At 53.5% G+C, this 9,143-nt stretch overlaps 1 protein-coding gene across 2 annotated transcripts; it reads right to left on the bottom strand.

Moving 5' to 3' along the window:
* Positions 1 to 6,307: 6,307 nt before the first annotated feature.
* LOC138734269 (transmembrane protein 218-like) lies at positions 6,308 to 8,861 on the bottom strand. Of its 2 annotated transcripts, XM_069881873.1 has the most exons (5): positions 8,746 to 8,861; positions 8,555 to 8,657; positions 7,294 to 7,362; positions 6,676 to 6,859; positions 6,308 to 6,451 (listed from the first exon to the last, which is right to left on the bottom strand). In XM_069881873.1, exons 1-4 carry the CDS (start codon positions 8,859 to 8,861, stop codon positions 6,725 to 6,727), a joined length of 423 nt encoding a protein of 140 aa, XP_069737974.1. In that variant the 3' UTR covers positions 6,308 to 6,451; positions 6,676 to 6,724. The 2 variants fall into 2 exon arrangements, with proteins under 2 accessions (XP_069737974.1, XP_069737975.1); XM_069881874.1 differs by lacking the exons at positions 6,308 to 6,451; positions 7,294 to 7,362 and having other exon boundaries at positions 6,458 to 6,859.
* Between the last annotated feature and the right edge of the window lie 282 nt (positions 8,862 to 9,143).

Raw genomic sequence — 9,143 nt, 5'->3', positions numbered from 1 at the left:
CCGTCGTGGCGTGCGTCAAGAATTGGTTCGGGAAGGGAAAGTGAGCGATTCTCCGGCGTATTGCACCCTGGTCCTGGTCCCTGTTTCATCATGGGCATCTGGAACTCGCACACCTCCGTTGGCAACATCTTAGGGTCACTCATTGCCGGCGGCGGCGGCGGCGGCGACAGAAACGAGCGGAATCCTTCTGCGGGGGGTTGGCCGAGGAGGCCAGGGGCGCCGCTGGAAAAGCAGAGCCCGAGGAAATCTCGGAGAGACGCCACCTCCTGCGGCCCAAGATGGCGCCGAGCGGGAAAGGGAAAGGCGGGGCGGGAATGTTCCCGGCGGGAACAGGGAGGAGGCGCTGGAATTGAATGGCGCGTGCGAGCGTGAGGGGGAGGAGAACGTGAGAGAGAAGGGTGGTGCGCGCGAGGGGCGGGGAGCCAGTCAGAGCGTCCGTCTGCTCCGAGCAGCAGGCGGGGCGAGCCGGGGGGAGGGAGCGGCCCCTCCGCAAGGGAGGTGGGCGGGGCCGGGGCCCGACAAAAAGAGCTCGGGGCCCGGCAGTGGCCGGTCAGGCGAGGTCCGGCTCGGACACTAGTCGGGGCGGGGGGGTCACAGCCGACTCGAGCTCAGAGGAGGAGGTGGGGGTGCATAGAGTTAAAAGCCGACACATCCCCACTCGAATTAAAGAAAAGCCGAGAGGGGGACAAATCCCTCTCACGGATTGGAGAAAAATAAAGATGGCATGTGCCGATTGGGCCCCATGGGCCACGCTGGCGTTCCCGGTCCGGGTGACAGAGGGGACAGAGGGTCCACTCGCCAATAAACCCTAAGGACGTACAAGCGATTGTTGAAGCAATTGCGGATAAAGGGCATTTTGCCAAGGAATGCAGCTCTAAAACTCAGGGAAACGGGGCGGGGAGAGGGCACCTGGGCCGCGCACGGCTCTCTCCCACTTGGGACACCAGGCGGCCCAACTTGCCAACCCCGAATGGGGCGAAGCGCCCCCGAACCTGCAGCCCCCCCGAGAAGCAACCAACTTTATGGCTCAACCAGCGGTCCAGTCGAACCTGCCCTTATCTCAGGGACAGCAAGGACCACCCTCTGGGGGCGAGACCCCAGGGTGGCCCTGGCAGTGAAGTGTGATAACCCACCAGTGGTGTGGGGGACTTGTTCCCTTTATAATACCCTAAATGGCACCACCATTAGTGTCCCCTTTTTGATCGATACCGGAGCGGACGTTACAGTTATTCCCGAGACGAGTTGGCCCCCACGTTGGAAATTGGAAGACGCCCCTATGGTGGGTGGAGTTGGGGGATTAACCCGAGCTCGGAAGAGCGCTAAACCGACAGCAATAACGCTTCACACCGAAAAGGGGCCGGAGAAAACTATTACCCTCTTCCCATATGTTGTGTCGGGAGTCCCACCCCTGCTGGGAAGGGACGCTCTAGCCCTATTAAAAGCCAGAGTGACAAATTTACCATAAGGGCCACTGCCGCATACCCACTTCCACCAATTAAACTGAAGTGGAAATCGTCCGACCCAGTATGGGTCGAGCAGTGGCCCCTGTCGAAGCCTCGAATGGATGCTCTTCTTGAGCTAATTGACCGTGAACTACAACGAGGTCATATAGAGCCTTCCACTAGCCCATGGAACACCCCAGTTTTCGTAATACCCAAACGAACCGGCGAGGGGTTTCGTCTCCTCCATGACCTGCGTGAGGTAAACGAGAAAATTCAACCAATGGGTCCTGTCCAAACGCTGTTGCCCATGAACTCTATGATACCGGAAGGACAACCTTGTGCTGTCCTTGATATTAAGGACTGTTTTTTCTCAATACCTCTACATGAGGCAGATAAGGAGCGGTTTGCTTTTTCTGTCGTGTTCCCAAATAGCCAACGCCCCAACTTGCGCTTTCAGTGGAAAGTGCTGCCTCAAGGAATGATCAACTCGCCTACTATTTGCCAAATTACGGTGGATCGAGCGTTAGCACCGGTTCGGCGCAGTGACCCGACCGCGACAATCATTCAATACATGGACGATATTTTGATCGCAGCGCCGTCAGAAAGTCAGGTGGACCAGCTAGTGTCGCAGCAGTATGGCAATCGGAAGGAGAATGGCACTGCATTAAAATGACCGATCGTGCGCTTTCAGTCCAGCAGCTAGAAGTGACGGCCGTAGTACTAGCGTGCGGACTGTTCCCAATGGAACACCTCAACATAGTGACTGACTCGATGTTCGTGGCCAAGCTTTGCTTAGCCATGTCGGGGCCTGGCGTGTCAACATCCACAGCAGCTTTAATGTTAGAAGAAGCACTTCTTTCCCGAAAGGGTACCATATCGGTCATCCACGTCAATAGCCATAACCCAATCAAAGGGTTCTTCCAAACCGGTAATGACAAAGCAGACGCCGCAGCGAAAGGACTGTGGACGCTAAGAGATGCCCGTCAGCTGCATGAGTCTCTCCATATTGGAGCTAAAGCGCTAGCAAAGAGGTGTGGGATTTCAGTTACTGACGCGAAACACATAGTAGCCACGTGTCCCCACTGTCAGAAAGCACCATTGTGGTCCAGTGGAGTCAACCCCAGAGGCCTTAAGGCCTCCGAGGTGTGGCAGACGGATTTCACGCTCTGTCAGTTGCTGAAACCTCGAGCATGGCTGGCAGTAACCATAGACACATATAGCGGAGTCATTGTAGCTACGCAACACCTTAAGACCGACTCCAAAGCGACCATCCAACATTGGCTGACGGCTGTGGCATGGCTTGGCATCCCTAATCAGATCAAAACGGACAATGGTCCGAACTTTGTCTCCAAATCAGTCCAGGCATTTGCTTGGAAGTGGGGTATCACCTTAATACACGGCATCCCGTATAATAGCACAGGACAAGCCATAGTCGAACGAGCAAATCAAACGCTGAAATCTAAATTAGAGGTATTAGCAAAACCGGAAGGTTTTGTTAATGCCGTTCCCCTGGGAGACCAAGCACGCCTGCTAGCGACTGCTCTGCTAGCACTAAATCAGTTCCCCCGGGGGGAAGAGGTGAATAGCCCCACCCAAAAACATTGGGCCACCCGAGCGTTAGAGGAAGGCCCGTTGGTCACAATTAGAAATGAGCTGGGAGAATGGGAACAAGGGTGGAGGCTAGTCCTGACAGGGCGAGGGTATGCTGCTATCAAGAAAGATGGTAAAATTAAGTGGTGCCCGCTTAAGTCTATTAAACCGGACTTACACGATAAAGCTAACGAAAACTGCGAGTTTCTGTCCACAGGATCAGATTATCAGATGCCCTTGTAACCCGTATGCCCCGGTGGCAGGAGGGGACAAGTCGACAAGCATCCTGTCCGCGCCTGGGAGTTCCGCACCGGCAGAATCCAAACAACGGCGACGTAGCCTCTATGGGAAGGGGCTGCTATCTGTTTGTGTAATTTTGATTTTAGGGCTGATTGTAATAATCATATTGGTATTGGTCTTTAGACCCTGTATATTGAGTAAGCTTGCGTCATTTGTTAAGAGCTGGCCAGCGAAGGTTAACATTATGTTTGTAGAACACCAGCAGCTGCTTTAAGAAGGTATTGGGTTAGCGCTACACCCAGTTACATTTAAGTTACCATTGGCCCAAGTGTGCCAAGTGTTTGTTACTATGAAACTGTTGTTTACACATTTTAGACTTTATATTTTAAATTTAGACTTTTGATGTTATATTTGAGACTTGTTAAGATTTTTATATTTGTTAATTTATTTAAATTTGGTAAGATTATATATTGTTAAGATTTTATATTTGCTAAGATTTTTATATTTTATAATTTTTTGGCTATTTCGTTAAGCATAGGGAGGGGGAAATGGGGGTAGCTAAGGCCCGGCGGTCGGAAGATCTCACGATGTACGGAGAGGTAGGACCCGCTCCGGAGAGCCAATTGCGTATTAGTTCATGATGTAAGCGGACGGAAGTGACGTCGTACGCCCAGGCTATATAAGGCTGTGTTACATATCAATAAACGCCATTTGCCATCCACCACATTGGTGTCTGTGAGCTCATGGACCGAGTGACCTGGGTCTGGTCACCGTGCTGTTCCTGAACCAGGTCGCCACGCCTCCGAAGGCAACGCCCTCCGAAGGCAACATAGACGGAGGCGGATGTGTAAGCAAAGGAGCTGAAAGGTTGGGTGGGGGGCGGCAGCAAAAACATCACCGTTTGGGGCTGGTTGGAGAGCAGCTCCAGCTCATACCAATTCCTTGACGTGGTCTTTCCTTTCCCAAAAATAAACAGGAACTGTCTGGAAAGCCCCTGCATGGGGAGGAGCAGAATGGCCCAGAATAAATAAATACACAGAGAGAGCCAGGCTGCTGCGTTCATCCAGGCACTGCCGAGGATGGTGAAGGATGAAGATGGAGCTGGAAATGTCCTTGGGGGGCGAGAGCACATGGGGCTCTTTCCCCCATCAATAGGATTTTGGGTGAAGTGTCGAAACAGCCTCCTCTTGCCAGAGCTCCCACGTCCTTCTGCAGCACAGCATTTCACTCTTCCCGTATTCCCCCGCAGCACGATCAGCCTTGTGAGTGATTTTAGTCACAAACAGGTTAAGGGGATGGAAAAAGCAAATATCGTGGGTTAATTTACAGCGTGAAACTAGAAGAAGATTCACACCTCTACTTTTAGGGCTGTTTTCTTTAGTGCCCCAGCTGCTTTTGCCATGGTTTCTCCATTTGTGGGACTTGAAGCCTGGCAAAACGCCGCTGTCTCTGGCCAGCATGGTTTGGTGTCGTAGCCTCACCGAGGCTCTCTGAATCCACACAAACACAGAATAGAGGCACGGCAGAGCTGGAGCAAGCTGCAAGACCTGCCTCGTGTTCATCAGTGTTATTAAGATGATGAATTAAATATGAATTTTGTTTCAGGCATAACTTCAAAATCACCAGGAGACCTGATGCGCTTGTGTTGCATAAATGCTCAGCATGTTCCTTAACACGATAGTTTGACTCCCTTGGACATAGGCTTTGGGATAGGAAAGGATTGAGAGTTTATGGAGCTCAAAAAAGCAGAGACATCTCTCCTCTGCTTTTGTTTGAGATGTACTTACATGGTTTTGGCTGACTGAGCCAGGTGCTCCTGAGTGCTGGGGCATTTTCTGCAGGGCAAGTGTCATCTCCGAGCCCACTAGCTCTGCCTTATTCATTTTTCATGTTCCGATAGCAATATTTTGTCACTGACAGCCAGCAGGACAGGACTGGTTCTTTTGTTTACTTCAGTTCAAAATGAAAAAAAAGCAAAATAATCTCTAAAATGGGAAGAAATAAAACTCTGTGAGAGTGGAGTGCCTTGCCCTTGGCTTTTTAGCTGTATTGGCCCCAAACGCAGCTCAGGGATGCCGCACCGTCTCACGCTTGGCTTCAACCTCACAGCAATAGCTGCTGCCTGCTCAACCGTGAAAGGCCGAGCCGCTTCATCCCTCCGGAGCTGAGAAACACAAGCTGTAGTACAACTGACCTCACCCAGCTACCACGGGCACCTGGGGAACCACTTGTTGGCGCAGTGTGGATGGTGAAGGCTCCTTCCCTGCTCTGAAACTGTTGCACGACACCCTGGGACAGCGAAATGCTTTCTTCCTGCAAGCAAGTTAAAAGCCTTGAGAGTTCATGCAAGAAAATAAACCGTGGCTATTAAGGGATGGCTCAGGCAGGGCAAAGCAGGGGGAAAGTGAGATTTGACTCCATTGCTGCTGCTGAACAACATGAAAAACATTTCACACCCCTCGAGCAGAAAGGTATTGGAGTCAACTACTGCCTTCAGCGCTAGCATGAGCAATAGTTTTCTATTTTAGGGCAGCAGCAACCAAGATCCTTTGGCTCCCTGCTCCAGGATAACACCTTGGGCTCCTGAAACACACAGGAGACCCAGCTATCAGCACAGTCCCTGAGGGGCAAGAGGGTTTTTTTTGTGGGCTGGCAGGATTGTTTAGTGCAGTGAGGCAGGACCTGGCTTTCCCCTGGGTCCTTATGGAGGGGGGAATTTTAATTTGCCCATTTTGGCATTATTTTGCATATTGTTCTGTCCCCACTCCAAAGCCTCAGGTTTCCAGACAGCCTGGAAATACCTCCCTTTGACCCTCCAGCTGCAAGTAACAGGGAATAATTCCCTGTTTCAATTCCCCCATCACATGAAGCCGGAACACTCAGCTTGTTCCTGGGAATACTGCAGGAAGCCTGAACAGGGCCAATTACAGAGACAACAGAGGAGAAACGGCCAAAGGGACTGTCCCCAGCAATCCACAGCCCCACACAGAGACATGGTCACTGAAAGGTGACATTCTGGGAGAAAAAAGACTGAGTTAGGAGTTTCTCAGAGAGTTTTATTAAACAAAGGTGGAAAAGGAACGATAACAAGACATCTCGCGTAGGTAATAACAAACCATCTCAGCTCAGTTCAGTTCACTGAATCAAACCTACTGCAAAGTGCACAGATTTCAACTTTCCTGTAAAAGAGAAAAGAGAGAGGTTAAAAGCACCTTTGCAGTCTGCAGAGTCTCTGGAGAGGAAGGCGCTCATGCTCAGTCCAAACTCTGCTTCTGAAGAAGAAAGACGCAGTGCTGGGTGCTAGCAACACACTTTGCCACTTTGCTGGCTCTTTCTGAGCTCAGAAAAAAACAACGTGTTCACCTCCAGAAGAGTTTCCTGGCCTCCCTTCCTGGTTTATTACCGTGAAATTGGGATTTCCTCTTCCCAGGGCTTGCTGCCTCCAGCTGCTGCTACCTGCTGTGCAGCGGTTTGGCATAGACTGGCTCCATGAGGTAGTAAATGAGGAGCAGGAACAGGGACCCAAGAAAGACCAGGCTCATCACGGCCAGGAGAACGAAGCGGCCAATCAAGAAAGTGTCCACGATCTGCAGAGAGTGGGAAAAAAAATAAAGACCACAACACACATTACAACCTCATAGAATCATGGAATGTCCTGAGGTGGAAGGGACTCACAAAGTTGATTGAGTCCAACTCCTGTCACTGCACAGGACAACTCCACGATTCACACCGTGGGGCTGAGGGCAGTGGCAAAACGCTTCTGGACTATTGTCAGGCTTGAGACTGTTTCCCTGGGAGCTGTTCCAGTGCTCCACCAGCCTCTGGGGAAAGAACCTTTTCCTAATGTCCAATCTAACCCTCCCCTGGCATCTTCTTGCCATTCCCTCGGGTCCAGAGAGAAGAGCTCAGTGCCTGCTCCTCCTCCTTCTCCCCATGTGAGGAAGGTGCAGAGCACTAAGTCTCAGTCTGCTCTGGGAGCCTAGAGGGAGCACGCCACGTCCTGGAAAAGAGAATCACCTACCCCAGGAGGAAAATCTTTAGGGTTCCCCAGTTTTCCCCCATCACTTTTCACTCCTGATGCAGGTGCTTTCTGTGGGAAGCGGGGTGTGTGACAAATGACTGGAAGAAGAATCACAGGGAAGAAGCAACACAGGGAAGAAGAGTAAAAACCTGCAGCAGCTCTCCCCAGCCACAAATCTCCCAGCACTACACGGAACTGCGCAGTTCACCCCTTTTAGAAGGGAAATGGGAGAAAAAAAACACAAAAGATTAAAAAAAAAAAGAAGATACAGTAGCAACGTGAGACACAATGAGAAGGCAGCCAGGAGATGGCTGGTTATGAAATCACCCTCTTCGCTCCTGAGGCTGCCCCAGAGCCTCACCCACCCCCAGCTCAGCTGTCTCAGTCACATTAGCGCACGCTCAGCCTTGGTGTTGCTGCAGAAAGACTCTCTTGCGACCGACGCGTTGGCTCCTGCTGCACGTTTTGCTTTTTAATTAGCCAGTTAGCAGACTTTTGGTGCAGAAAGCCCAGGTCATGTATTATTGATAGGCAGGGCAGGTCCACTCCAATTGAAGAGCCAAAAAAAAAAAAACCTTTCAATTTCTGTTGGCCTCCCAGGCACAAACACGTGCTCAGGCACCCTTCATCTTGCTCCCAACCTTTGCATGAGGAGATCCCATGAAAGCAGGGAAAAGGAAAAACTTTCAAGTCTCTTTAGTAGGGATTTACACAGATCAGGACCGAGAAGAGCAATAATTAATGTGCATTAATAACAGAACAGAGGAAACAGCACCTAAAACGCCACAAAACTTCATGAGCTCCGGGAAAGCTCAGGATGGCAGCACAGGCAGCGGGTGCACAGCCAGCCCAATACGACCCACAACTGGGGGAGATCCTGCGCCTGACAGTGCGGGCAAGGGGCTGGATAAAAACAAAGCAGGATCTGTGCTTGGGTGCTGTAGTGACCTATGGAAGAGATGATCTGCTGTTACTGGCCTTTAAAGCAGAAAAAAGAGCTGAGGGAAGTGAAAAGCTGCCAAATTAGGAGGAAAATTATCAAAACTACCTGGCACGGGGCCTTGTTAAACCTCAGATGTTTTGCTGTGCGGGTGGGGAGGCCCTGGCCCAGGTTGCCCAGGGAAGCTGTGGCTGCCCCATCCCTTAGGGTGTCCCAAGGCCGGGCTGGATGGGGCTCGGAGCCCCTGACCCAGCGGGAGGTGTCCCTTCCCCGGGCTCTGCTGTCCCCCCCGTTCCAGGGCAGCCCCAGCCCCGCTCTCACCTCCCGAGCTCCGCTCGGCACGGGCCCCTCCTGCCCACGGGGCCAGAGCAGCAGCGCGGCCGTCACCGCCGAGGCCCCCAGCGCCGCCCCCGCCGCCACCGACCTGCGGGCGGGCGGGCGGCACGGGGCTCGGGGCGGGCTCGGGGCGGCCCCGGCTCCGGCCCCCGCCCCGCTCACCGCGCCCCGCTCACCGCGCCCGCCCGGCCGCCCGGAACAGCGACAGCGCCAGCAGCAGCGCCAGCGCCCACAGCAGCTGCAGCGCCAGCACCCCCGGGCCCAGCGCCGGCCCCGCCGCGCCGCCCGCCATGCCGCCCGCCGCTTCCGCCCCGCCCGCCGCAGCCAATCAGCGCCGCCCGCCGCTCCCCCTAGCAACCGCCCCGCCCGCCGCAGCCAATCAGCGCCGCCCGCCGCTCCCCCTAGCAACCGCCCCGCCCGCCGCAGCCAATCAGCGCCGCTCTCCGCTGCCCCGGCCACGGCTTCGCCCTCCCGCAGCCAATCAGCGCCGCCCTGCGCCTGCCCGGCGCTCCCCATTGGGGACACGGGCGGCGCGCGGAGCGGAGCCGGACCTCAGCCCCAGCCCCAGCGCCAG

This window comes from Phaenicophaeus curvirostris, unplaced genomic scaffold, assembly GCF_032191515.1.
Source record: "Phaenicophaeus curvirostris isolate KB17595 unplaced genomic scaffold, BPBGC_Pcur_1.0 scaffold_69, whole genome shotgun sequence".
Lineage (NCBI taxonomy): Eukaryota > Metazoa > Chordata > Aves > Cuculiformes > Cuculidae > Phaenicophaeus > Phaenicophaeus curvirostris.
Note: the sequence above shows the minus strand (reverse complement) of the source record. Positions and strands in the feature narration are given on the sequence as shown.

Bases quoted from the DNA above. Each gene is read 5' to 3' on its own strand.
- LOC138734269 (XM_069881873.1), bottom strand. From the start codon at position 8,861: ATGGCGGGCGGCGCGGCGGGGCCGGCGCTGGGCCCGGGGGTGCTGGCG. The intron at 8,658-8,745 runs GTGAGCGGGGCG...GCCCGCCCGCAG, and splicing joins CGGGCGGCCGGGCGGGCGCG to GTCGGTGGCGGCGGGGGCGG. The intron at 6,860-7,293 runs GTAGGTGATTCT...CACTCTCTGCAG, and splicing joins CTAAAGATTTTCCTCCTGGG to ATCGTGGACACTTTCTTGAT.